Raw genomic sequence first — 26,835 nt, 5'->3', positions numbered from 1 at the left:
GAGGAACATTGACCTCGCCACAGAAGTCGCTGCGATGTTGGACTCTAGCGTATAGGCCGTTGTTTGCCAGGCCCGTTTCATCAAGGCATCAACCCTGTTGTCCATCGGGTCTTTAAGATGAGAGGAGTCCTCAAATGGCAGGGCTGTCTTTTTGGCCATTCTGGCCACTTGTGCGTCCACCTTGGGGACCTCCTCGTAGACGCCCACATCTTCCTCCGCGAAGCAGAGTCTTTCTTTGTACTCGCGGGACAAGTAGAGATGTCTGTCCGCGCAAGCCCATTCATGCATGATTACTTTTTTCAGAGTATCATTAACTGGAAACACGATGCGGTTCCTTGGCCTGAGCCCGCCGAACATGTCGTCCTGTACGGATCTTGGCTCGACCACATCCTCTAGCTTCATTGTATCCCTGACGGCTCTGATCAGGTCATCCAGGTCCCCGGATGAGAAATAGTACTTCTTATTCTCATCCTTGGTGTCAAAGGGACGGTCCAAGAGTTCGCCGTCTGACAGGTCGCCCAGGGATTGCTCAGAGTCTGAGCTCGTCAGCGGTATGTGTCTCGCTCTTTTAGTGGCCCTTCTTTCCCGCTGGGCTGGGGGGAGGCTGGAGATCGATGCCCGGACCTCCTCTCTGACTAGGGATCTAATATCATCCCTGAATGCAGCCTGTTCATCCGTCAGGATCTTGGAGGTACAGTCCTGGCATAGCGTTTTTTTATACGCCTCGTCTAATTTTTTAAGGCACAGGGTGCATTTCTTGTATTTTTTCCTAAGGTCTTGTTTAGACCGGGTGGATTCCCTGTCCTGCAAAAGACACATGCATGCACATAAGGGAAAAACCCCTACACAATGCTAAATCCCTGGGCATAACATCCCTGCAGCAAGTCACACTTACGGTTTGCAGGGCTTCCATCTCTGATTCCTTTGTAGTCATACTTGCCAGAAGTGTAGACAGGATCAGGCAGACAGAGTAATCCTTCTCTGAAGGTGTGCTGTCAGTGGAAGCTTGCCGGGGGGGGGGTCTCCATTTTTAAATCTCACGCTGTTCCGGGTCAGCTGACGGCGTCTGACGTCACCACGTCACGCCGCGTCATTGGCTCCGCCCCCCGACGTTGCGCGCGGCCGCGCGCGCATGCCTGGAGGAGAGAGGCATCTGAGCCTATGGCCCGCCGCTCTCCCCGGCTGAAATGCTGCACGGAAGCCCGTGTAGGAAGCAGAAGGGGACTCAAGGACCTCTGGTCCGCCGCTCCGATGCACTTTGCGCTGGTGAACCCCGGGCGGTCAGACCTGTGGCCCGCCGTGCTCCCGGACTGCGCTGACTCTCCAGAGGGGAGGTGAGAGGGGAAGCAGCCCTGTGGACCGTCAGCCCCGCTGTCAGCAAGATTTCCTTACTGGAAAGAAGGTGAGAGGGGAAGCGGCCCCGTGGACCGTCAATCCCGCTGTTATCCTGTGGCTCCCTGGAGGGAGCACCTCTTGCATGTCCCTGTAGGGACAGGAAGCACTGGTGAATGGGAGGCAGGAGGAGCCTTTTGAAGTATCTTGCTTCCTGTCCCTGCAAGGTCAAGGTGCAACCTCCATGTCTGCCGTCAGGATGACGCCGGGAAAAAGTGCAATTTTGGCACTGCTTATTGTTTTTCTGACAACTTTCACTAGATGGGATAAATAACGCATTACTTTGCTAGATCAGACTTTTATGGACACGGCAATATAACATGTGTTTTTATTTTTATTATTTTAACCTTTTATTTTAAATTCAGGAAAAGGTTTTTTTTTTTTTTTTTTACTTTAAATATCCTTTATTTTTTACAATAAAAAAATATCACTTATCTGTACTTTTTTTTTTATGCCATCGGTGGTATTATTACTACATTGGGCATTATGGATGGGGAGATTATGTTGAAATTTGAAAAATAAAGCAAGGTGGCTAGGAGATCGAGGAGTCAAAGATGTTTGTGTGACAAACTGCAACTGGGAGAAGTTGTCATAGTGAGCTGGGATGGATGGAAAAGCAAAAGGAAAGTGAACAACTCCAGTCAGAGAGGAAGTCACTTGTCATCACTGGACATAATGTTACTGTGATTACACAGTCTGCAGAGCGTCTGCATAGATCAGCTATTTACTGCTATGTGGTCACTGTATAGGGAGTAATACTGCTCTTTATATAGTGTTTTTTCAGTGTGAATTTTAATGTGGATCTGCAGCAGATTTCACATTTCAATTGAAGGAAGTATAAGTCTGCTGCAGATCCACATAAAAACCTGCACAGAAATCTGCCATGTGTAAGTGTAAATAATACAGCTCAAACTATACTCCCTTTAAATGTCCCTCTGGTTCATTGCCACTTGCAGCATTTATGGGCTGGTTCATCGTTCATGTGCCATTAATGCAGACATGGTCACTGAGGTCAGTGATTGTTTGCAGCAGTCATGTGAACAATGAACTGGCCTGTGAACAATACAGGAGCTCCTGGCACTGACACAATTCTACTGGGAAAGAGGGTGAAGGGGCAAATACTGTGTGTGTGAGTGTGTGGGGAAGGGGAGTGTTGTGTGAACAGCCCGAGGCCTTTGGACCCCTTAACCTGCCACTGGTCACTCCATTTAATCTCCTCCTCACTGCAAGGATTGCAGCAAGCCTGCAGTGAAGAGAAAGAAGGGGAAGGGGTGGGTAAACGGGATGCCAGTTCTTGAAATAGTGAGGGGCGTGGAGGGGTGGGTTAGTAGTGGGACCCCCACCATTAGGAATTATCACCTGTCCTATGGCTAAGTAATAATAGTCTATCATGGCACAACCACTTTAAGTAATCTGCGGTAATGTTTCTCCCATTATTAACATGAAAATGGTTTCTCCCGTCTGGTGTTCTTGAAGTTGAACAAGATTGGAATTCAAAGTAAAATTTTTTTCCGATTCTGAACAGGAAACTTGCTTCGCCGCTGTGTGATTCTTTTGATGGTCAACAAGACTTCCCCTATAAGAAAAACATTTCCCACAATCTGAACATAAAAACGGCTTCTCTCGTGTGTGAGTTCTCTGATGTTTAACAAGATCTGATCTCCGAGTAAAACATCTGCCACATTCTGGACATGAATATGGTTTCTCTCCTGTGTGAATTCTCTCATGGGAAACAAGATCTGATTTATGGATGAAACGTTTCCCACATTCTGAACAAGAGAACGGCTTCTCTCCTGTGTGAGTTTTCTTATGTCTAACGAGAATTGATTTGTAGGTAAAACATTTCCCACAGTCTGGGCATAAGAATGGCTTCTCCCCTGTGTGAACTCTTTGATGAGCGACAAGAGTTGGTTTGTGGGCAAAACATTTCTCACATTCTGAACATGAAAACGGCTTCTCCCCTGTGAGACACTTTTGATGATTAACACTGCTATTGCGATTTTAATTCTGCTTATCAGTCTGTGACGCAACAGAATGTAGGAACGGTTTAAGAGGAGCAAATAATGGATCTTTGCTGTGAAGGTTGGAGATTATATATGGGATAATGGCACGTTGTTTATATGCATCTTGTATGATACCACAATCCTCCGTTTTAAAATCTGCAGATATCAGGCGTTTCTCTGAGCTCCCGATACCGTCATCTGCCAAGAATAAAACTGAGTTTACAATCTTTCATTACCATACAAAGTAGGTTGCATATAAAAGTTGTCATACAAATTGCCTCCCTCCCTTTTTTTTTGCTTCTCCCCTTTTTCTTCTGCTTGTTTGTTCTCATGCTTATTTACAGAGGCGAGTTTTCTAAGGACCCTTCACCGGAGACAACCTGTGTGGGACAAATGCCTGACAAGTTGTCCCAGCGATTATCGTCCAGTGACTGGAGGCAGAGAAGGCTGGGGATCGTTCCAGTCTGTCTGCCCCTCCATTCACAGTAAATAGGCAGTTGTTCACGAGTGAATGCCGGCCTGTTTACATGGGCCAATCCATCGTTCAGTTTAATGCACGGAGAAGCTGAAGGAATTCTCATTTATCATTCAGTAGATTGGGATATGTGTCTGGAATTCTTGGAATGATGATTACTTCTCAACTGACCTTCCATTCTTTGGTTGACGGTGCATGGATAACCATCGATTGAAATGTTTTGAGATGAATGATTGTATTAACCATCGTTTGTCCCCCATACATTTGCATCCTGTTTGTACATGGAAATGTGCTGCTAACTAGGATTATTTCTGCTGGTGCATAAAAGATACGATCTCCCAACAAAAGAGCATTTGCTCACTTGTCAACTAATAGCTGGCACCTTCCAATGGGTGGATGAATGTTCAATCTCAATTAATGGCCCATGTAAAAAAGGGCCTTAGAACAGTGGTGGCAAAAGAGATCCCAATTACCCAATTAGAGATGAGCGAGCATACTCGCTAAGGGCAATTACTCGATCGAGCATTGCTCTTAGCGAGTACCTGCCCGCTCGAGAGAAAAGGTTCGGCTGCCGGCTCGGGTGACAGGTGAGTTGTGGCAGTGAGAGGGGGGGGGGGGGGGGGGGGGGAAGAGATCTCCCCTCCGTTCCTCCCCGCTCTCCCCCGCCGCTCCCCGCCAGCCGAACCTTTTCTCTCGAGCGGGTAGGTACTCGCTAAGGGCAATGCTTGATCAAGTAATTGCCCTTAGCGAGTATGCTCGCTCATCTCTAATCCCAATCTATCAGTAGACCTCAGAGTGAGGACCAGTACATCATGTTTGTCCACCACGATGTTCTCTTGCAGTTTTCCCCTTCTTTGGTGAAGCCTCCATCTTCATATGTTCATGTATCCGTGTACTTTTCACCACTCTTAGTAAATGCTCAGTGGAGAACTATAAAGGTTCCTGTGAGTCAGTGCTATTAGGTTTTGTCCATCTCACACACTCCATGCCACCTACATGCACTTTATCACAGGGCAGTATATACTTATAGACACACTATTATCGTGGAAGGGGTTTGTTCAGAGGATCGAATCCTGGCCCAAGCAGTGTCAAGACACACAGCCAAAATAACAAGAGGGGAGAGGGGAAGAGGGAGGACTTTAGAAGGGTGATTTTCCATACAAAGGGACACAAACTGTCCAGAGTAATCTGGAGACTCTGCCAACTGACAGGCTTGGAAGGTGTGACCCGCTGAAGACCAGAATGGACATCGTTTGAGGTTGCCAACTGAATGGATGGCTAGTGGCTGTTTGTAATGATTACTTACCTGGGTAGTTAGCCTTGGGAATCTCCTCTTTAATCTCTTGTTTCACCCTCACATTTGTCTCTGTAGTATTAGTATTGATCAGATCTTCATCCTGATACAGAAGCTGGGAGACAAATATTGTAAAAGTCAACAGATGGTGGAAGAAGTCGTGTGGAAGGTTTTACATGACAAGAAAAGATCATTTATTATCATAATGGCCAAAAATGACCTGACAGGAGTAGTTATCTGAGCCACATAGCTGCAGGTCTAGAAGCTGGACATAGATATTAGATGGCGGCTAAGTGACCCCTCAGGAACCTCATACACATGTATATCCGGCATGGCTAGACACGCTACATGTTTTCTCAGTGGAGGAGATCAGCGTCTACCAGACACATCCGCTGCTTGTCTAAGGGAACATAAAGGAGCAGATAGATATAAATCCAACCTGTTGGCTCCTTATTCCCACCAGCAGTCTCCACCGCCAGAAAACTGGGAGAAGATCCAGACAACATGTAATGTCTCTGGTCAGCGGTAATCCTGCCATCTCCACCGGCCTCATCACACAAGTAGAAGACATCTAATAAGACTGAAGACAAGAGCTTCACAGCCTTCTACAGATGAGAGGGACATCTCCATCTACCTGATGGTCCTGTGGGAGAAGAGGACGGGGACATCTCTCTGGTGGGCTTCTCTTACTGGATGGAACTGGAGGAAACACAGACAGAAACTGAAGTCATTCTTCACATACAGATAATAAAGTCCCCGTGTATTTAGTCCTGTCTATTACCTGGTGATGGGAGCGGCTGGCGGGTCTCCATCATGGCCTCCTTGTACAGATCCTTGTGTCCTTCTAAATACTCCCACTCCTCCATGGAGAAATAGACAGCGACATCCTGACACCTTATAGGAACCTGACAACACAATATACAGTCGTTACCCAGAAGCCTCCAGTGCTGTTACTGTATAATGTCCCAGCATTCCCTGCAGCATCACCTCTCCAGTCAGCAGCTCAATCATCTTGTTGGTGAGTTTTAGAATCTTCTGTACATTGATGTCCTCATGTATCAGGGCGTGAGTTGGGGGCCCCATGTTTGGGCTCTGGGGTCTTCCCCATCCATCACACACAGGGGCCCGACAGCCATCACTAGAGGTCTTCTTCACTACTGTGTAATCCTGTATATGGGGAGACTGTAATAAATATCACAGCAGTCATTTCCAGAGTCCATCACCTCTCAGTGACATCATCAGAATCTCTCTCCTCTCCAGTGACGTCATCTGTTATTACCATAGATGAGAATGATGTAATGTGACATCAGAATCTCTCACCTCTCCAGTAAGCTGAAAGATTATCTCTAGGGTGAGATTTAATATACTTTCTGTCATCTTGTACCTGTCCTTCTCCATCTTCTTCCTATATTGTAGGAACGTGAAGAGAAAGAAAATGAAAACAAAATCCTATGTAAAATATACTGTATTTGCAGAAGATGAGCTGTAGATGTTGTTCGCTCTTTTTCTATGGATCAGAACATAAATTGAATAGCTTGACGTGGCAATTCCTCCATGTTTGACATAAAAACAGTAGTAACAGATGTTATACTTATACCTCATTGTACAACTAATCACTGGCCACTGTGATGATACCAGTATATACTGTACGTGGCATGGGACCATTCTAAAGCCGAAGTGGTCAAGTGACATTTTTAAAGGCCGGACAACCCAATTACAGAGAGTTTTTTTCAATCAAAATGTGTACAGTACCTAGCCCATCCACTCTAATCAGGCGCACACTGAACTCCAGAAGCCGGGACTGGAGGAACGAAGTTATTCCAGTTGCGTAATGTTGGTGTAATTATTGAACATAAGGCTTATTGACATCTACAAAACAGTTTCAAAGCTCTTAAGGTTCATCTAGACAAGGAAATAGCTGCAATCAGGGTATTATCTCATCTTGGTCTTATTTCTGTTGACTTACTGTGTGTTTATCTCAACACAGTTTAGTATTGCTAATTTTTGTGTTGATTTCTCTTATCTTATGATCCTTGATTCTGGCACTACAAAGCATCGGTTTAGTCTTCTATATAAGGGCCAATAGTCCAATCAGATAAGAAATACATACACTTACTGCATTCTGAAACGTAACAGTTTATGTGCTGTGACAGATCCGACTTTCATCTACAGCTAGTATTGCAGGCTCAACTCACATTGAAGTGAATGAGAACTTTGCCTGCAATACCAAACCTGGCCACTGTAGTGAGAACAGAGCTGTCTGCTTCCTGCAGAAATCAACTCATTGTATAAGCACATTGATCCAGCTGATTGGTGGGTGTTCTGAGTAAAAGACCCCTGCTGATCAATTATTGATGGCCTAGCCTACTGATAGGCCATCAGTAGTTTACAACTGGACAACCTCTTTAAAGGATAGGCTATTCTGTGGATAGGCTATCAATAGTAATTCAGCAGGGTTTTACGGCCCGGGATTCCCGCTGAACAGTGTAGGCTTGTACACTAAGGCCAATCTCACATGGGTGAATGCGATATCGGGCAGTGAAGCTCGGCCTGATATCGCGCTCACCAACATGTAATGTCCCTGTGCATGCAAGGAGTTTTTGTGTGAAAACTGCCACACATCACTTCAGAGAGGTAGCGATCCTCCGCCATGGGTAAACCTTGTTCTGAGGGAACGCCCAAATATATCACATGCCACCATTTTTTCCCACCCGGCAATTCAGGACAAGAAAAATAAAAGAAATTGCTTATGTCTATGACCCCCTTCAAAATAATGGGGTACATATTCGTGTGAGATTTGTGCATCTCGCAACACACAAATCTCGCATGATTTTCTCGGCTGTGTGAAAGCGGCTTAAGCTGGTTTCTGCAGGAAACAGACAGCTCTATTCACACTGCAGTGGCCAAGCTTGGTATTGCAGGTAAGATTCCCATTGAAGGGATTGGGTGTAATACCAAGCCTGGCCACTGCAGTGAGTACAAAGTTGTCTGCTTCCAGCAGAAATCATCTCGGTGCACAAAGTGACAGGACATAAGAACAGGTCCGTTATAACAGATGGGATTGAGCCGTACCAGGTATTATAAAATGTACAGCGCTGTAACTGGTACGCAGTGAAGTGGTGGCGGTGCTCACCCAGGTTTTGAGCGGTGGACCCCACCGATGTGATATTAGTCACCTATCCTGAGGACAGCTCATATATATGTAAGGGGAAGCCACGCAAATGCAAGCACATTTTGAGAAAATTTGTGCGAATGAGTGAATGTTTTAGCGCCATCCCTGGAAGTGGGGCAAGTTTCTGCGGGTGAGAGGGGATAACAGCGCTGTGAGGCAGAGGAAGAGTGAGCACTGCAGGAGAGAGGCAGCAGCCACAGAGCAGTGAACGCTACAGGGAACAGATAGATGAAGCAGAGAGCGCCAGCAACCACAGCGCTGATGGCGAACGACTGTGTGGAAGGCCTTCCTGTAGGGGGCTCGGTCTCCGAAGACACTGACACGGCCACGATATGGAAACAGCGAGAGCTGCTAGAAGTGTAAGAGTCCAACAACAGGAATGTGTGACAATGAGGGACATTGACAGACGGGCGGACATGGATTGAGGGTGTAACTTCTCAGGTGGGACTGTGGGGTCCGGGGAACTTTTGATGGTCCATGCTTAGGTGAAACGAAAGTTCTATGGTGTTCGGCTGATGAGAGTTCTATCATATTTATATGATGACCGTTATGTGATGTGCTCAGGGAAGTGATGCTATGTCATGGGGGAGGGGCTGCTATATGTTCTTGTAGGAGAAACAAAAACGTACGCTGGATGATGTTGGCACTCAAGGTGCGTTTGAGGCTGCAGTGATACGGGCATCGTGTGTGCAGCAGAATGCTTTCCTAAGCTCTCACTCATGACTTGAAGCTTGTGAGTTCAATCCCCGCATGGATCAGGTCGCATGGATCAAGGTTGACTCGGCCTTCCACCCTTCTGAGGTCAGAACAATGAGTACCCGACTTGCCGGAAAGCGCTGCGGAATAAGTTGGCGCTATTCATATTCCAGATCCCTCCCTTTAAGATTTAGGAGCTACTAGTGGAGTTGTTGGCCTATAACCTTCACTAAGACGGAGGATGATGATGATGGATAGTGATGCTGGTATCAGAGTGCCCTGACCGGAATGCCGGACCGGTGTCATCAGCGGGAAAGTATTCTTAATTAATTATATGGATTTAAAATATTCCCACCCTCCAACCTCTTGAACCCCTGAACACTACAGGGTATACAGAGTATACAGCTTTGTCCTACAGGTTCAGGGTATGCATCGAGGGGGATCACAGATTCAGAAGGCCCCCAGCTCTCGTGGCAGCCGCACTGCACCCCACGATTGCGGGGGGCAGTATGGGAACCCCGAGCATCATTTGGAGCAATTAAATGCTGCTGTCAGAATTGATAGTGGCATTTAAAGAGTTAACAGCTCCAATCAGCAGCATTGCTGATCGGAGCTGTTGCTGGTGGGTGTCAGCAGCCGGCACCTGTTTTCTATGGAGTGGTATCGGACCTCTGGGATGTAAATATACATTCTGTATCAGTAAGGGGTTAACGTTATATTCACGCGGGGCGGAAAGGCTGCGGAATTTCAGGGCAAATTCTGTGTCCAAAACCGTGCCTAATGTATCTGCGGATCAGCGCTGCCCTCACCCTGCCAGCGAGCGGCCAACCGCTGCCAGCTGATCCCACAGGCGCCGCTCTGAGAAGTCCCATTGATTCTAATGAGTCAAGGTTCTTTCTGAGTTTACTCACAAACTGGACAGAACCGGCATCTAAGACAGACTGCGGGCCTAATCATCCCCAGCCGCCCTGAAGGGGTTAATAATAACCTGCCATGAGGGGCCACACTGACCTGCAGGGCCCACAGCAGCTTCCAGGACCTGTGATGATGTCACTGTCATGTGATCACCTGTGTGGGAGGAGTCAGACTCCGGGCTGGGAGGAGCTTCATGTAGTTATTTCTTCAGTAGATGACAAAGTGCTGATGAGCCGCTAATAGAGACGTGACCCAACAGGAGAGCCGAACCGCCTCTGCTTCATGCTGTCCACAACTGTCTGCATTACACACACAGCTCCGCTACACCGTACACATTACACACACAGCTCTGCTACACCGGATACTTTATATACACAGCTCTGCTACACCGTACACATTATATACACAGCTCTACTACACCGTACACATTATATACACAGCTCTACTACACCGTACACATTATATACACAGCTCTACTACACCGTACACATTATATACACGGCTCTGCTACACCGTACACATTATATACACGGCTCTGCTACACCGTACACATTATATACACGGCTCTACTACACCGTACACATTATATACACAGCTCTACTACACCGTACACATTATATACACGGCTCTGCTACACCGTACACATTATATACACGGCTCTGCTACACCGTACACATTATATACACGGCTCTACTACACCATACACATTATATACACAGCTCTGCTACACCATACACATTATATACACGGCTCTGCTACACCGTACACATTATATACACGGCTCTACTACACCGTACACATTATATACACAGCTCTACTACACCGTATACATTATATACACAGCTCTGCTACACCGTACACATTATATACACGGCTCTGCTACACCGTACACATTATATACACGGCTCTACTACACCATACACATTATATACACAGCTCTGCTACACCATACACATTATATACACGGCTCTGCTACACCGTACACATTATATACACGGCTCTACTACACCGTACACATTATATACACAGCTCTACTACACCGTATACATTATATACACAGCTCTACTACACCGTACACATTATATTCACAGCTCTGCTACACCGTACACATTATATACACAGCTCTGCTTCACCGTACACATTATATACACAGCTCTAATACACAGTACACATTAGATACACAGCTCTGCTACACCGTACACATTATATACACCGCTCTGCTACACCGTACACATTATATACACCGCTCTGCTACACCGTACACATTATATACACAGCTCTGCTACACCGTACACATTAGATACACAGCTCTGCTACACCGTACACATTATATACAGAGCTCTGCTACACCGTACACATTATATACACAGCTCTGCTACACCGTACACATTATATACACAGCTCTGCTACACCGTACACATTATATACACAGCTCTACTACACCGTACACATTATATACACAGCTCTGCTACACCGTACACATTATATACACAGCTCTGCTACACCGTACACATTACATACACAGCTCTGCTACACCGTACACATTATATACACAGCTCTGCCACGCCGAATACATTATATACACAGCTCTACTACGCCGTACACATTATATACACAGCTCTACTACACCGTACACATTATATACACAGCTCTACTACACCGTACACATTATATACACAGCTCTACTACACCGTACACATTATATACACAGCTCTGCTACACCGTACACATTATATACACAGCTCCGCTACACCGTACACATTATATACACAGCTCCGCTACACCGTACACATTATATACACAGCTCTGCTACACCGTACACATTATATACACAGCTTTGCTACACCGTACACATTATATACACAGCCCTGCTACACCATTTAAAGGGGTCCTGCCATTAGAAAAAAAAAATCAATACTCACTTATTCCTCTCCCGTCAGTCTTCTTACTGCATCTTCTCCCCCCTCCCGATCTTCTCCTGCCTCCTCCAGTCCCCCGGGTCACCTCACCTCCAGCCGGCCGGATCCTCTTCTTCCTGTGACATTATGTACATTCTAGGCAGTCTCCTTCCCGCAGGTCAGTGTATGCTATGTCATTAGTAATGTAGCTTTCACTGCCTAGCAAGGAATGCCGAATCCTATGCCGGGCTATTGCCGTAACCGCGTATGCACACGGTCTCATGGTAACAGTACATGAACATTTGCGGTGGGACAGCACACATGTGCAGCCTCAGCAATAGCCCGGCATAGGATTCGGCATTCCCTGCTAGGCAGTGAACGCTACATCACTAGTCACATACTGTACATTGGCCTGCAAGAAGCAGAATGTAGAGAATGGATGCTACATCACAGGAAGAAGAGGATCCAGCCGGCTGATAGTTACCCGGGGACTGGAGGAGCCAGGAGATCAGTGAGGAGAAGACCCGGTAAGAAGACTGATGGGGAGGAATAGAGTAAGTAAGGCTAAATAGAGGAATGAGTGGGGTAAAAGGATACACACATGATCAGACACCAGTCACACCAGACAGAAAATGAATGTGATGTAACATAAGGAAACAGGGACATAGACACTACACCAGCACCAGGTGGCCAAATACCACGGACTAACACAACAAGCAGATATAAATATAAATAAGTACAAGGTATTAGTTAGAATTTTGGACAAAGTACTTAAGCTCACAAGCCCATGTCAAAGATCCTTGTTGTCCTGTGAGTTCCTATACTAATAAGAAAGCTAAACCCAAGGGAACTGTGCCTGCAAGTAGGATGATCGCCCCAATAAGGTCGGCCCCACCTGTCTTGGCACAGATAGAAATAGTCAAGATTACTGGACAAGGACATAATACACACCAGGCGTCTGCACACCTACAGAAAGACACTGAGCAGGACATTGTTCCCACCAGGCGTCTGCACACCTATAGACGCAGGGGAATCCCAGCCCGAACCTCATAAATGCCCAAATATATCCCATACATGTAAGAGGTAGAGCATCACCTATCTGATAGAGAATGAACAAGGTGTCAGGCATCACCCATCTGACAGCATAAAGGACAACCGATGTCTGGAACCACACCTGACAGAAGAGTAAGGAAGCAGGAGGCGGCAGAACCCCCAAACAGGGGAATCAGGTGTCCAGACGCTTTTCAGGGAGTGTGCGGGAGAGGGACTCAAACAACAAGCCAGCATGCATGACTCCAAGCATCAGAGTTCTGAGAGGGTATGGATAATGACCAGCACCCTCTAACAAGAGGGGCTGGTATTTATATGTACAGAAGCATGGTGGCTGGCTGAAGAACTTCCAGACAGCCAAATCAACCACACCTGTTGCAGTGTACCCCTGGAAACCTATAAAACTACGTGTCCCAGGAGCACAACATAACAATTACACACATAGCTCTGCATCATATATGTTACACAATGCTCTCTATAAAAAAAAAATCACGATTTTTGTTTTTTGCAAATGCTGTCATTTTAAAAAGGTTTTTTTGTACAGCACACATAGGAATGAAGACTTGTACCCCAAAATGGATCCCCCTGTTTGTCCTGTGTTCAGAAACATACCCGTTGTAGCCCTAATATTATGTCTCTATGCTCAACGGGGCCCAAACCGAAAGGAGCAGCCGGTGGCTTTCAGAACAGAAGTTTAGCTTGAAGGTGTTTCAGGCGCCATAGCCCATTTGTAGAGCCCTTGAGCGGCCAAAACGATGGAGAAATAATAATAATCTTTATTTGTATAGCGCCAACTTATTCCGCAGCGCTTTCAGGCATGGATAAATGACCCAACAAATGACCCCATTTTGAAAACTAGACCCCTTAACGAATTCATCTGCATATTTTGACCCCACAGTATTTGAATTAATCTAAGCCAAGCAGAAGGAAAAAAAATTACGATTTTCATTTTTTGGCAATTGTGTTAATTTAAAAACAGGGTTTTTTTGTACAGCACACACATGAATGAAGACTTCCACCGAAAAATGGATCCCCCTGTTTGTCCTGTGTTCAGAAACATACCTATTGTGGCCCTAATCTTATGTCTGTATGCACAAGAGGGCCCAAACTGAAAGCAGCAGCCGGTGGCTTTCAGAACAGAAAGATTGCATGAAGGCGATTTAGGGCCCCATTACACACTTGTAGAGCCCTTGAGCGGCCAAAACGATGGAGAATCTCCACAAATGACCCCAATCTGAAAACTAGACCCCTTAACGAATTCATCTAGGTATGTATTGTGTATTTTTACCCCACAGTTTGTGAATTAATTTAAGCAAAGTGGTAGGACAAAAAAATACGATTTTAATTTTTTTGGCAATTGTGTCAATTCAAAAACAGTTTCTTTTCTACAGCTCACATATGAATGAAGACTTTCACCCCAAAATGGATCCCCCTGTTTGCCCCGTGTTCAGAGACATACCCATTGTGGCCGTTATCTACTTACAGGACACATGGCTAGGCCTATAATGGTGGGAACACCAGTTGGATTCCAGGGTACAATTGAATAAATTCCAGGCCCCATTGCCCACTTGTAGAGCCATTGAGCGGCCAAAACGATAGAGAACCCCCACAAATGACCCCACTTTGAAAACTTAACGAATTTATCTAGGGGTGTACTGCATATTTTGTCGCCTCAGTATTTGAATTAATCTAAGCAAAGCAGAAGGAAAAAGATTACGATTTTCATTTTTTGGCAATTGTGTCAATTTAAAAACAGGGTTTTTTTTGTACAGTGTACATATGAATGAAGACTTGCACCGAAAAATACATCCCCTTGTTTGTCCCGTGTTCAGAGACATACGCTTTGCGGCCCTAATCTATTTGCAGGACACAAGGCTAGGCCTATAATTGGGGGAACACCCGTTGGATTTCAGGGCACAACTTAATTCTAGGCCCCATTGCTCACTTATGCGGAAAAAAAAATTGACCCCCTAAAATAATCCCCTCTCTCCACGCCCTTTTTGGCATTCCCTAAATCATAGATAAAAGTAATAGTGTAAACTGTGTTGTCTGTCCGAAGATGGGGGTAATTAAGGAGGCTGGTTGGTGTGGGCACATGGGGCAATTAAACTGGGTATCCCTCCTCCCATGCTTTGTAGGGTATTTCTCGACCTCAGTGGCAGGGATGGGGCGTAAGAAGTTTCGCTCTGTGAGGCTTCGTAATCTTGCTGAGGTGCGGCGGTCTCACACAGAAGGCTCTCAACAAGCTGCTCCTGGAGCTGCAGGAAGGCGAGCGTTCCCGGGGCTTCTTGTAAATTACGCATTACAGGTAGCGATCTGAAGAACTCCAGGCTCACACGGCCAGATGTGGGATCCGCTTGCAGAGGTCCGCAGTAGATCCCAGCTCTGAGCCTGGCTGTGGCGCCCCTCCCTATGGCTCCCCACACCTTCCACCCTGCCTCTGCAACCTCTACCCCTGCACCTCTTTACCGCTCCACCCCGTTTGCTTTCTAATAACTGATTTCCACATGTAATTCCCATACCGCCTGTCTTCCCCTATGCCTCATCCCCCTCCTTGTACCTCCAGTACCACCCCCACCCAGTTTGTTTCAAACTGATTGTATATCACATGTAATTGTTTTATTGTTTGTGCTTTCTCCCATGCTTGAAAACGCTGCGGAATAAGTTGGTGCTATACAAATAATTATTATATCACTATTCTTTTAAATTTTGAGATTGAGTTCAGAATCACGGATAGCAAAGAGATTTCAGAAGTGATGTCTAGTGAGGAACAACTTATGGCCCTGTAGAGTCTAGAGATATCGTTCCAGAGGGATGCTCTCACTGGGCACTCCCACCAAACGTGTCTCCAGCATTGATCTTAAAACTGTGGGGAAAATTTTGTGTAATTTCTCTGGATTCCTGTAGCACTGTGAAACAATTTTGAAATTAAATTCCTGCAGTCTACAGGATAGACATTTTATGTGACACTATGGGTCTCCCACTCCCTCCCCCACCAACAATCCATACACCAATGAAATTACGTGCGCAGGTGCATCAGGCAAAATTTTTCGAGAGGGTATGTTTCCTAGATAAATTGGTGGGAGGTGTAAAAGAATTAATGTAGCTCCTGATTTGAAAGTAATGTAGCCAGGAGCCCGGTGGCAGCCGGAAATCCCCACCCAAATCTGGAAGTGTCTGCAGCCCCGAGGGGCCAGCACATATTTAATCCACAGGGCCAGCACCCATAAAAGAGGATCGAGTGCAACAAAGTGGCCAGGATCTGAGGGTTTCCTACCAGAGGAGTGCGGGGTCCAGGTCTTGAGATTAAATGACTTTCTTTGTCACCTACCAAGCATGCAATAAGTTTAGAGCCAGTGATGTGGGACCTTAATTTTCTCACTCTAACCCTCCCCGGATCCAAAACACACCAGTGGTCTGGAACAGATTTAAATCGTGTCCAATAGAAAACCATAGTTTGGATGCACGATTATAAAAAGATTTAACATGGAATTGCAGATTGATGCTTTATGATACTGTATAAATCCAGATTAGGTAAACCTCAAACAACCCTCCCCCCGAAAGTGTTTCAGAAGTAGTGTTTGGGTAGGTTCCAGGGCACAGCCTGGAACAACTATAGAATTCTGGGAAGTATATCCATGTTGAGGGCATTAAAGGGGTTGTCTCGCGAAAGCAAGTGGGTCTATACACTTCTGTATGGCCATATTAATGCACTTTGTAATGTACATCGTGCATTAAATATGAGCCATACAGAAGTTATTCCACTTACCTGCTCCGTTGCTGGCGTCCTCGTCTCCATGGTTCCGTCTAAATTCGCTGGCAGCTTGCTTTTTTAGACGCGCTTGCGCAGTCCGGTCTTCTGCTCTCAGCATGAGCCGCTTCAGTGTGCTCCCCGCTACAGCTCTTCTGCGCATGCGCAGATGAGCTGTCACTGCTCGGGAGCGCGCTGGAGCGGCCATTCTGTACCATCCTCTCTTAGAGGAAGGTGCAGAGCCGCCGAGCTGTCCCAAGAAGCCGCCCAGCTGTCTCGCCGTCCTGGTAAGTGATGGGCCGGGGGGGGGGCTGCCGCTGCACCGGGGGGGGGGGGGGGCTGCCGCTGCGATGGGGGGGCTGTCACTGTGCCGGGGGGGGGCTGTCGCTGCGATGGGGGGGCTGTCACTGTGCCGGGGGGGGGGGGGCTGTCGCTGCGATGGGGGGACTGTCGCTGCGATGGCGGGGCTGTCACTGTGCCGGGGGGGGCTGTCGCTGCGATGGGGGGGCTGTCGCTGTTCCCGGGGGGGGGGGGCTGTCGCTGCGATGGGGGGGCTGCCGCTGTGCCGGGGGGGGGGCTGCCGCTGTGATGGGGGGACTGTCGCTGTGCCAGGGGGGGGGGGCTGCCGCTGTGATGGGGGGGCTGTCGCTGCGATGGGGGGGGGCTGTCGCTGTGCCGGGGGGGGGGGGGGGCTGCGCCGGTTACCTGCTGCCTGGCGGTGGGTGACTGGTCGGCCGTGTTCAATCCTGGGGTCCGGTCGGCGGCTGCGGGGCATCTGGTTGTCAGGGAGACACAGCTGGTAGCGTCTCGGGAGCGCGCACGTCGGGCTACAGCAAGCGAAGGGAAAAGAGCCGGCGGCCATCTTGGGAACATTTTTATAAGTTGCTAAAACGCTGGAACTGTAAGTAGAAACCAGCTAGAAAAGTCATTTACAGGGGGGCTTAGTAATGTGTGCTTAATTAGGGGGACTGGGCAAAAAATAAAATTCACTGCTTCCTCGAGACAACTCCTTTAACTCCTTAAGGACATGGCCCTTTTTTTTTTCCATTTTTGGTTTTTCCTCCCCCCTTTAAAAAAAATCGTAACTCCTTTATTTATCTATCGACATACCTGTACGAGGGCTTGTTTTTTGCAGGCCGAGTTGTATATTTCAATAGTACTATTTAAAGTACCATTTAATGTACTGAAAAACTTTTTAAAAAATTGTAAGTGGAGTAAAATGAAAACAAATGAAATTCCACCATATTTCAGTGCGACTTGTTTCTACGGTGCACAAACTGCAACAAAATTACATGATAACTTTATTCTATGGGTCAGTATGACTACTACAATACCAAACTTTTTTTTTTCTTTTTGCTGTACTACTTTTTCAAAGATATTTCATTTTTAAAAATTATTTTCTGCCGTCCTCTTCTGAGCACAATAACTTTTTTATTTTTCCATCAACGTAGTTTTGCTGGTGCTCATTTTTTGTGTGACATCTTGTAGTTCGTGTTGGTACAATTTTGGAATACATACAACTTTTTGATCGCTTATTGCATTTTTTCTTGGAGACAGGGTGACAAAAAAAGCGCATTTCTGGTGTTCTTTATTTTTTTCTGATGATGTTCATCATGCGGCGTAAATAATGCATTACTTTGATAGATCGGACTTTTACGGATGCAGCGATACCAAATATGTATTTTTGTTTTATTATTAATATATATTTTTAATATAAATAGGGCATGGTTTTGAAATACTTTGCTGATCGCTTCTGCAGTAAGATGCCATAGCATTACGTTATACTGTGATTGGGCATGGCTTGATAGAGGTTCTAAAACTCCTGCAGGATCTCACAGGGGAGTGGACCAAACCCCCAGCACAGGAATTGATGGAAACAATGTGGGTTGAGTTCCAGCAAGGGTGTGGTGCTTTAGCCAACCAGCTACTACATTTATCTCTGTATTCATAATAGCCTGCACACATTTTGTCTCTAAAGCACAGAGATTTTTGGTCGCGAAGCTTTGAGTGGTCTAGTAAAATAGTATAGTGATTGGTAATATGTGCTGCTAGTTGATCTTGAGTGTCCTCCACCTTTGTTAGCTTGTGGACTATTTGATTTATGGCTTTTTGCAGCGAAGCCATGTTTTGATTGTGAGAGGTAGCTAAATGGTTGAAAAGTCCATTCAGTTCTACTTTAGTTGGAATGGCTCTAAGATGGGCCTTCTAGTCTTAATCCTCCCCCTCTGCTGGGTTTGGAGAGTTAGTAAGCCTGCCCTTCACTGTAAACTGAAATTTGAAGATATTGGAAGATGCAGGGGACCCCGTCTACTCTATGTTTGGTAAGGTGCAAGTGTATGCGAATTTTCAGGCTGATGCCTGCTTACCGCCTTCCAAGGGGACAGTCCGGGACCGTCATTCATCACTGCATCCTGGTTTTTCCTCAGTCCTAGAGGAGAGGCCTGTGTACATTTTTCCTGTTATGATATGGAAGGATCGCCAGTAGGGGCCTGCAACTCTTCATCTGAGCTCAACCTCATGCTGAGCCTCTGTGCTTGAGGTGAGGGACGCCCAGGGGATCCCTCCTGAGAGCCGACATGCGCTTCTCTCAGATCAGGTGGTGGAGCAGCGGTGTACTCTCTCTCCCTCCATGCCGAGCATGGGGTACTGTATTTTTATGAAGATTAAAATTATAGATAATAGGCATCACCATGTTTTTAAACACCTGAACTGTAAAAATATATACCGTATATACCGGCGTATAAGACGACTTTTGAACCCCGAAAAATCTGCTCTGCAGTCGGGGGTCGTCTTATACGCCGGTAATTCAAAAAAAAAAAAAAGTGTAAAAAAAAAAAATTCATTACTCACCTGCCCCGGCGTTCTGTCGCGCTCCGGCAGGATGTCGCTCGCTCCGGCAGGCTGTCGCTCGCTCCTCGTCCCCGGCGCAGCATAGCTTTCTGAATGCGGGGCTTGAAATCCCCGCTTCCAGAAAGCTAATACACACGCCGGCAGCCATGACATCATTGAATGGCTGTGATTGGCTAAAGCGCACGTGGCTTCAGCCAATCACACTATTCAATGACATCATTGAATAGTGTGATTGCTAACACGTGCGCCTTCAGCCAATCACAGCCATTCAATGCTGTCATGGCTGCCGGCGTGTGTATTAGCTTTCTGGAAGCGGGGATTTCAAGCCCCGCATTCAGAAAGCTATGCTGCGCCGGGGACGAGGAGCGAGCGACAGCCTGCCGGAGCGAGCGACATCCTGCCGGAGCGCGACAGAACACCGGGGCAGGTGAGTAATGAATTTTTTTTTTTTTCTCCACTGAATACCGGTGTATAAGGTGACAGTTGGGGGGTCGTCTTATACGCCCCGTCGCCTTATACGCCGGTATATACGGTAGTATCCATTTATCCAATTTTGGTGATTGTCAATTAAAAAAGTTAGAATTGCTGTTTTTAATTTGTTCACCTCCCAAAAAGCCACAATATAAAGCAATTTTTAAAAAATGTTTTTCAAAATGATATCAGTAGAAAGTAAAACTTGCAATGTAAAAAACCTCATGGCTCGGTTGGCGAAAAACAAACATTGTAGGATGTAGAAAAAATGCAATACAATCTCTTTATAAAGGGTTTGATGTGCAAACATGGTTAAAAATAAGCTAAATTAATTTAGTGTTGCTGTAATTTTATCAACCCAAAGAATACAGTTAAAATATTATTTATACCACATGGTAAATGCTGGAAAAGTAATAAAGTAACAGAATTGCTTTTTTCATTCATTTTCCTCCTAAAAAAAAGTGATCAAAAAAGTTACATGCACCCCCTAAGTGGCACCAATGGAAACGATAACTAGTCCCACAAAGAGACAACACCTCACACAGCTCTGTTGGTGGAAAAATAAGAATACTATTCGTCTTGGAATGCTGTGATGCAAATACATTTTTATTACAGTGTTTCTTTTGTGCAAAAGTAGTAACACATATAAAGCTATGCATATAAATTAGCATTGTATCACTGTAATCACATTCACACACAGAATGAGGTGAACATGCCATTTATATACACTATACAATGAATGCCTTAGTACAAAAAAACCCCCACTGAATTTCTGTATTTTTACCATCCGCCCACCCAAACCAAAAATAAGAGTTAAACAATTCATTCTGTGCATTATAGAGGAATCACCTCTGAAGGCTGTGAGTGGCTAAGCAGTCATGTGAACAACGAATGAAAGGTAACTTTCTGACGCTTATTCTGGGTAACGTGCATTGGGCACTCGGGCTGCAGCTGCTGGGATTCAATGTTTCTTCTTCATTTTAAGAAAATCTTTATGCACGAAAACTGGTACAAGAATGTTAATAAATCCCTCCCTTGGTGTCTATAGTGGTTTTGTTTTCCAGTATCATATTTAATTTGACCTTTTTCTGGTGTGTTTTTAGATGGTTGAAAAGGTATGATTTTTGGGCAAAAAATTTGCCACATTCTGAACATGAAAATGGCTTCTCCCCTGTGTGAGTTCTTTGATGTGTAACAAAAGCGGATTTCTGGCTAAAAGATTTACCACATTCTGGGCATGAAAATGGTTTCTCCCCTGTGTGACTTCTCTGATGTCTTGCAAGATCTGATTTACTAGAAAAACATTTTCCACATTCTGAACATGAAAATGGCTTCTCCCCTGTGTGAGCTCTTTGATGTTTAAGAAGATGTGATTTGTGGGTGAAACATTTCCCACATTCTGGACAGGAAAATGGCTTCTCTCCTGTGTGACTTCTCTGGTGTTCAACAAAATAACCTCGGTTTGAGAAGCATTTGCCACAGTCTGGACATGAGTATGGCTTCACTCCTGTGTGACTTCTATGATGTCGAGCAAGATCCGATTTAGTAGAAAAACATTTCCCACATGCTGGACATGTAAGTGGCTTCTCTCCTGTATGAGTTCTTTGGTGTTTAAGAAGTTTCGATTTGAGAGTAAAAAATATCCCACATTCTGAGCATGAATATGGCTTCTGCCCTGTGTGAATTCTCTGATGCTGAGCAAGACATGATTTAGTAGTAAAACACTTCTGACAATCTGAACATGGAAACTGCTTCCCACCTGCGTGAGTTCTCTGATGGTTAAGAAGATGTGATTTGTGTGTGAAACATTTCCCACATTCTGGACAGGAAAATGGTTTCTCTCCTGTGTGACTTCTCTGATGTTCAACAAAATAACCTCTGTTAGAGAAACATTTCCCACAGAATGAACATGAATATGGCTTCACTCCTGTGTGACTTCTATGATGTCGAGCAAGATCTGATTTAGTAGAAAAAGATTTCCCACATTCTGAACATGTAAATGGCTTCTCTCCTGTGTGAGCTCTTTGATGTTTAAGAAGTTTTGATTTAAGTGTAAAAAATTTCCCACATTCTGAGCATGAATATGGCTTCTCCCCTGTGTGAAATCTCTGATGCTGAACAAGATACGATTTAGTAGAAAAACTTTTCCCACACTCTGAACATGGAAACGGTTTTTCACCTGTGTGAATTCTCTGATGCTGAGCAAGATATGATTTAGTAGTAAAACATTTCCCACATTCTGAACACGGAAATGGCTTCTCACCTGTGTGAGTTCTCTGATGATTAAGAAGATGAGATTTGTGGGTGAAACCTTTCCCACATTCTGGACAGGAAAATGGCTTTTCTCCTGTGTGACTTCTTTGGTGTTCAACAAAATAACTTTGGTTCGAAAAAGATTTCCCACATTCTGGACAGGAAAATGGTTTCTCCCCTGTGTGACTTCTATGATGCCGAACCAGCCGTGATTTAGTAGAAAAACACTTCCCACATTCTGAACATGAAAATATCTTCTCTCCTGTATAAGTTATTTGATGTGCAGTTAGAATTGACTTCTGGTTAAAACCTTTTCTAAGAACAGTACATGAATAGAGCTTCTCTCCTGTATGACTTCTCTGATGCCTAACAAGATCTGATTTCAGAGTAAAACATCTGCCACATTCTGAACATGTATACGGCTTCTCTCCTGTATGAAATCTCTGATGTATAGCAAGATATGATTTCCAAGTAAAATATTTCCCACATTCTGGACATGAATATGGCTTCTCCCTTCTGTGACTTTTCTTCTGCTTATCAGTCTGTGATGAATCAGAAGATGGGACCTGTATAAGGAGAGGAGATGATGGTGCTTTCTTGTGAATGGCTGGGGGGATATTTGGGATAATGGCAGGTTCTTCATATGTATCTTGTGTGATACCACAATCTTTTGATTTACAATCTGCAGATAGCAAATGTCCTTCTGAGCTCCTGGTAGTGTCATCTGCCAAGAATGAAATTGATTACTTATATACTGTATCTTTTAAACATTAAAAGATGTATTGATATTTTGTAACATTTCAATGTAAAATCGTCTGTTTACACTACAACTCAGGTAGCAAAATTCAATTAGCAACTAAAAACAGGTGGAAAAACAGAATACAATCCAACAGTAGATCTCAGAGCGAGGAGCAGTAGATCGTGATGCTTGGCCACCAGGTTGTTTTCTTGCAGTTTTCCCCTTCTCTGGTGAAGCCTCCATCATAATAGGGTTATGTATCTGTGTACCTGTCACCATACTTTAGTAAAGGCTCAGTGAATAAGCATAAAGCTTCCTGTGAGTCAGTGCCATTAGGTGGTGCCCATCTCACCCCCCCCCCCCCCAACTTCTACATGCACTTTATTACAGATGTGGCATTGCTCTTCTCTTCCTGTGTGTATGGACCCTATGTGTCTGTTTTCTACCATCACTGAAAGAGTTCTCTGCCTCTCAGCCCAGCTGCAGGGTTAATAGGCATTTCTCTTCTATTTAAGCTTGGCTGATGCACTTCCTCTTGGCATGAGTGTTGTGCATTTGTTCTTGACATCCAGAATTCCTAACTCATCTTTCTCTGACATCTATCTGCTTGTCTCTGTACGTCTATATATCCTGTCCTTGCTTCTTCCCTGTTTTGGTGTTTGGCTCTGTCTTTCAGCATTGCCTTCCTATCTCTGACTTTTCTGTCTGTCCTGTATATTGTATGTTTGCTGCTCCCTGACTTTGCATGTCTTAATACAGACATCCCTATCCTGGAAACCGATAGATCGGTCCACATACCTCAGATGACACAGTTCCCACCCTAAGCACATTGAAAAGTGTCACTGAAGGGACAAAAAGGTTTCAATAAAGACTTATGGAAGACCCTGTGAACCCTCCATGTAGCTGGCAACCCCAGTTCATAGGTGAGAGGATTCACTACACGTGTGATGACAAAGGGCCCCATGTAACGCGGCGCAGGCTTCAAGGTCGGAACCTTTAATTTGAGATTTTTAGAAGACAGGTATACCTTCTGTCCCACCTTGTAAGGTTCAGATACTAACAGACTCCTCCCACTACGCAACTGCATACGAGCCCCCGTTGCTTCCAAGTTTTTCTGTACTTCTTTCCATACTCCCTGCAGTGTATCTGTGGTGACGTCAGCTGCAGGACAGACAGATGGAGTAGGAATCGCTGTAAGGAAGCGAGGATGCTGACCGTATACACAAAAGAATGGAGATACCCCAGTGGAAGAACAAGTGCGGTTGTTTAGCGCAAACTCTGCCAATGGCAGCAACTCTGCTCACTGATGAGCCTTTTCACTAGCAAACAATCGTAAATATTGCACTAAATCTTGGTTCTTCTGCTCAGTCTGACCATTAGTTTGCGGGTGGAATGCTGACGAGAAGGAAAGAGACGTTCCCAGGTTTCTGTAGAAGGCTCGCTAAAACTGCGCAACAAACTGAACCCTGCGATCAGATACGATGTTCTCGGGAACCCCGTGTAGATGAATGATTTCTTTTACAAAAATCTTGGTAAAATCTATTGCCGAGGGTAGCTTCTTTAACGCCACAAAATGTGCCATCTTCGAGAACTGGTCGACAACCACTAAGATAGTGGTGAATTTCTGGGATTCTGGTAGATCGGTGATAAAATCTACCTATAACTGCGACCATGGATGAGAAGGTACCGGTAATGGTCTCAGAGGACCCTCCGGAGGACACCGCAGACCTTTATTGCATGCACAGACAGAGCATCCCTTAAAGTCGTGGATCTCCTGAGACATGCCTGGCCACCAGAAGTGTCTAGAACAAAGATTCAGGGTCTCCTGAACCCCCGGATGGCCTGCGAAAACCGACGAGTGAGATTCTTTAATGTCTCTGAGGTATGAGGACTCTGGCACAAACCATCTGCCCTCCGGCACCCTCGAAGGAGCGTCCTGCTGACAGTTCTGTAGTTGAGGAACGAGGTTAGATTCTACAGCTGCCACCACCACCCCAGGTGCCAAGATATTCTTAGGAGTCACTGTCTCACTTTCCAGCAACTCGAAACTGTGTGACAGGGGCTTCCACCTTTACATTCTTCTCTCCCAGAAAATTAATCACGAGGAAATGAAACCTGGCGAAAAACATCGCCCACCTAGCTTGACGAGTCTTTTAGCATTGGCGAGGTAGACCAGGTTTTTATGATCCGTATACACGGTAATAGGATGTCTAGCCCCCTCAAGATGGTGTTGCCACTCTTCTAGAGCCCACTTGATTGTCAGTAAATCACGGTTACCCAAGTCGTAGTTACGTTTTGCCGAACTAAACTTCTGTGAAAAGAATGCACAGGGACAATACCCGGATCTCCCACTGGCTTCCTGAGACAATACAGCTCCTGCCCCCACCTCAGACACATCTACCTCAATAAAAAATGGTCGCCGCACGTCAGGCTGTACTAACACCGGGGCAGTAGTAAATGCTCTTTTTAGACGACTAAAAGCCTCTAGAGTCGCAGGCGACCATCTTACCAAATAGGCCCCCTTCTTGGTAAGGTCGGTCAAGGGTTGAGCAACAACTGAGTAATTCTTAATGAATTTACAGTAAAAATGTGCGAAACCCAAAAACCGCTGGAGAGCCTTAAGGTTATCTGGTCTGACCCATTGGGAGATTGCTGCTACTTTATCAGACTCCATCTGAATCTCCGTGGGTGAAATCACATAACCCAGGAAAGACACTTGTTTAGTACCAAATAAACATTTCTCCAACTTGACAAAACAGTTGGTACTCACACAAACGGGTCAGAACCAATCTCAGGTGCCGCACATGTGAATCCCAGTCTGGAGAATACACCAGGATGTCATCAAGATAGATGACCAGAAATACCCCCAGAAAGTCGTGGAAGATGGCGTTTATAAAACCCTGAAACACAGTGGGGGCGTTACAGAGTCCGAAGGGCATGACCAGACATTCAAAATGTCCTAAAGGGGTGTTGAACGCGGTATTCCATTCATCTCCCTCTTGAATGTGAATTAAATTGTAAGCCCCCCTTAAGTCCAGTTTGGAAAACCAGTGGGCCCCTACCACCTGATTCAACAACTCTGGCAAGGAGCACTGGTTCTTCACTGTGATTTTATTCAAAGCCCGGTAATCCACACAAGGCCTCAATGTCCCATCCTTCTTCTCAACAAACAAGAGACCTGCCCTGGCAGGGGACCTGGACGGCCGGATATGTTGCTTGGCCAGAGACTCCGAAATATAGGACTTAAGGGCTTCGTGCTCACGCGCAACAAATTGAAAATGGCTCCCTTAGGGATGGGACTGTCGGGAATCAGATCAATACCACAGTCCCACTCCCAATGGGGAGGCAAAGTCTCAAGACAGTTTTTTGGAGAATACATCCTGAAAATCAGACAAATACTCCGGGACAAGCACGGTATCTGCTGAACACTTGGCTATAGTAGTTAAGTGATTATGACAGGACGACCCCCAATGTGTCAATTCCCGGGTGGACCAATCAAATTAGGGGTTGTGCAGTGCCAATCAGGGCCTACCAAGCACCACATCAACAGACATCTTTTCCATAACTAGAAAAGACAGATTCTCAGAATGGAGAACACCCACAGTGAACTGTAGAATGGGAGTCCTCCATTGGACAACACCTGCGGAGAGAGGGGTCGAATCAATACTGATGAAGCGTATGGGGGGCTTCAGCATGGAAAATTTGGTCACCAGAGGTCTGACAAAATTTAAATTAATCAGATTGGCGGCAGCACCCGAATCAATAAAGGCTTGACCGGACCAAATGAAATTCCGGAAGCCAACCTGACAAGGCACCAACAACTTAGGGAGTACCTGTGATCCTAGGCGATCCTCCAGACAATCACCTAGGATCTGT

At 45.5% G+C, this 26,835-nt stretch overlaps 2 protein-coding genes across 2 annotated transcripts in view; both read right to left on the bottom strand.

Annotated features, from left to right (window-relative positions):
• LOC136628738 (zinc finger protein 268-like) overlaps positions 1–26,835 on the bottom strand; it is a 451,149-nt gene that overhangs the window by 398,557 nt on the left and 25,757 nt on the right. The window contains exon 4 of the mRNA XM_066604840.1: positions 5,946–6,069. Within this exon, the coding sequence (XP_066460937.1) occupies positions 5,946–6,069 (124 nt within the window). The remainder of the gene's footprint in view (positions 1–5,945; positions 6,070–26,835) is intronic.
• LOC136627181 (oocyte zinc finger protein XlCOF6.1-like) lies at positions 2,279–3,390 on the bottom strand (the record flags this gene model as incomplete). The annotated part of the gene is made up of 1 exon (XM_066602115.1): positions 2,279–3,390. A coding segment is annotated over one exon (594 nt), but the record flags the coding sequence as incomplete, so codon positions are not given.

Source organism: Eleutherodactylus coqui, chromosome 5, assembly GCF_035609145.1.
Source record: "Eleutherodactylus coqui strain aEleCoq1 chromosome 5, aEleCoq1.hap1, whole genome shotgun sequence".
Lineage (NCBI taxonomy): Eukaryota > Metazoa > Chordata > Amphibia > Anura > Eleutherodactylidae > Eleutherodactylus > Eleutherodactylus coqui.
The sequence above is the reverse complement of the archived record's forward strand: the minus strand, read 5'-3'. Positions and strand labels throughout refer to the sequence as shown.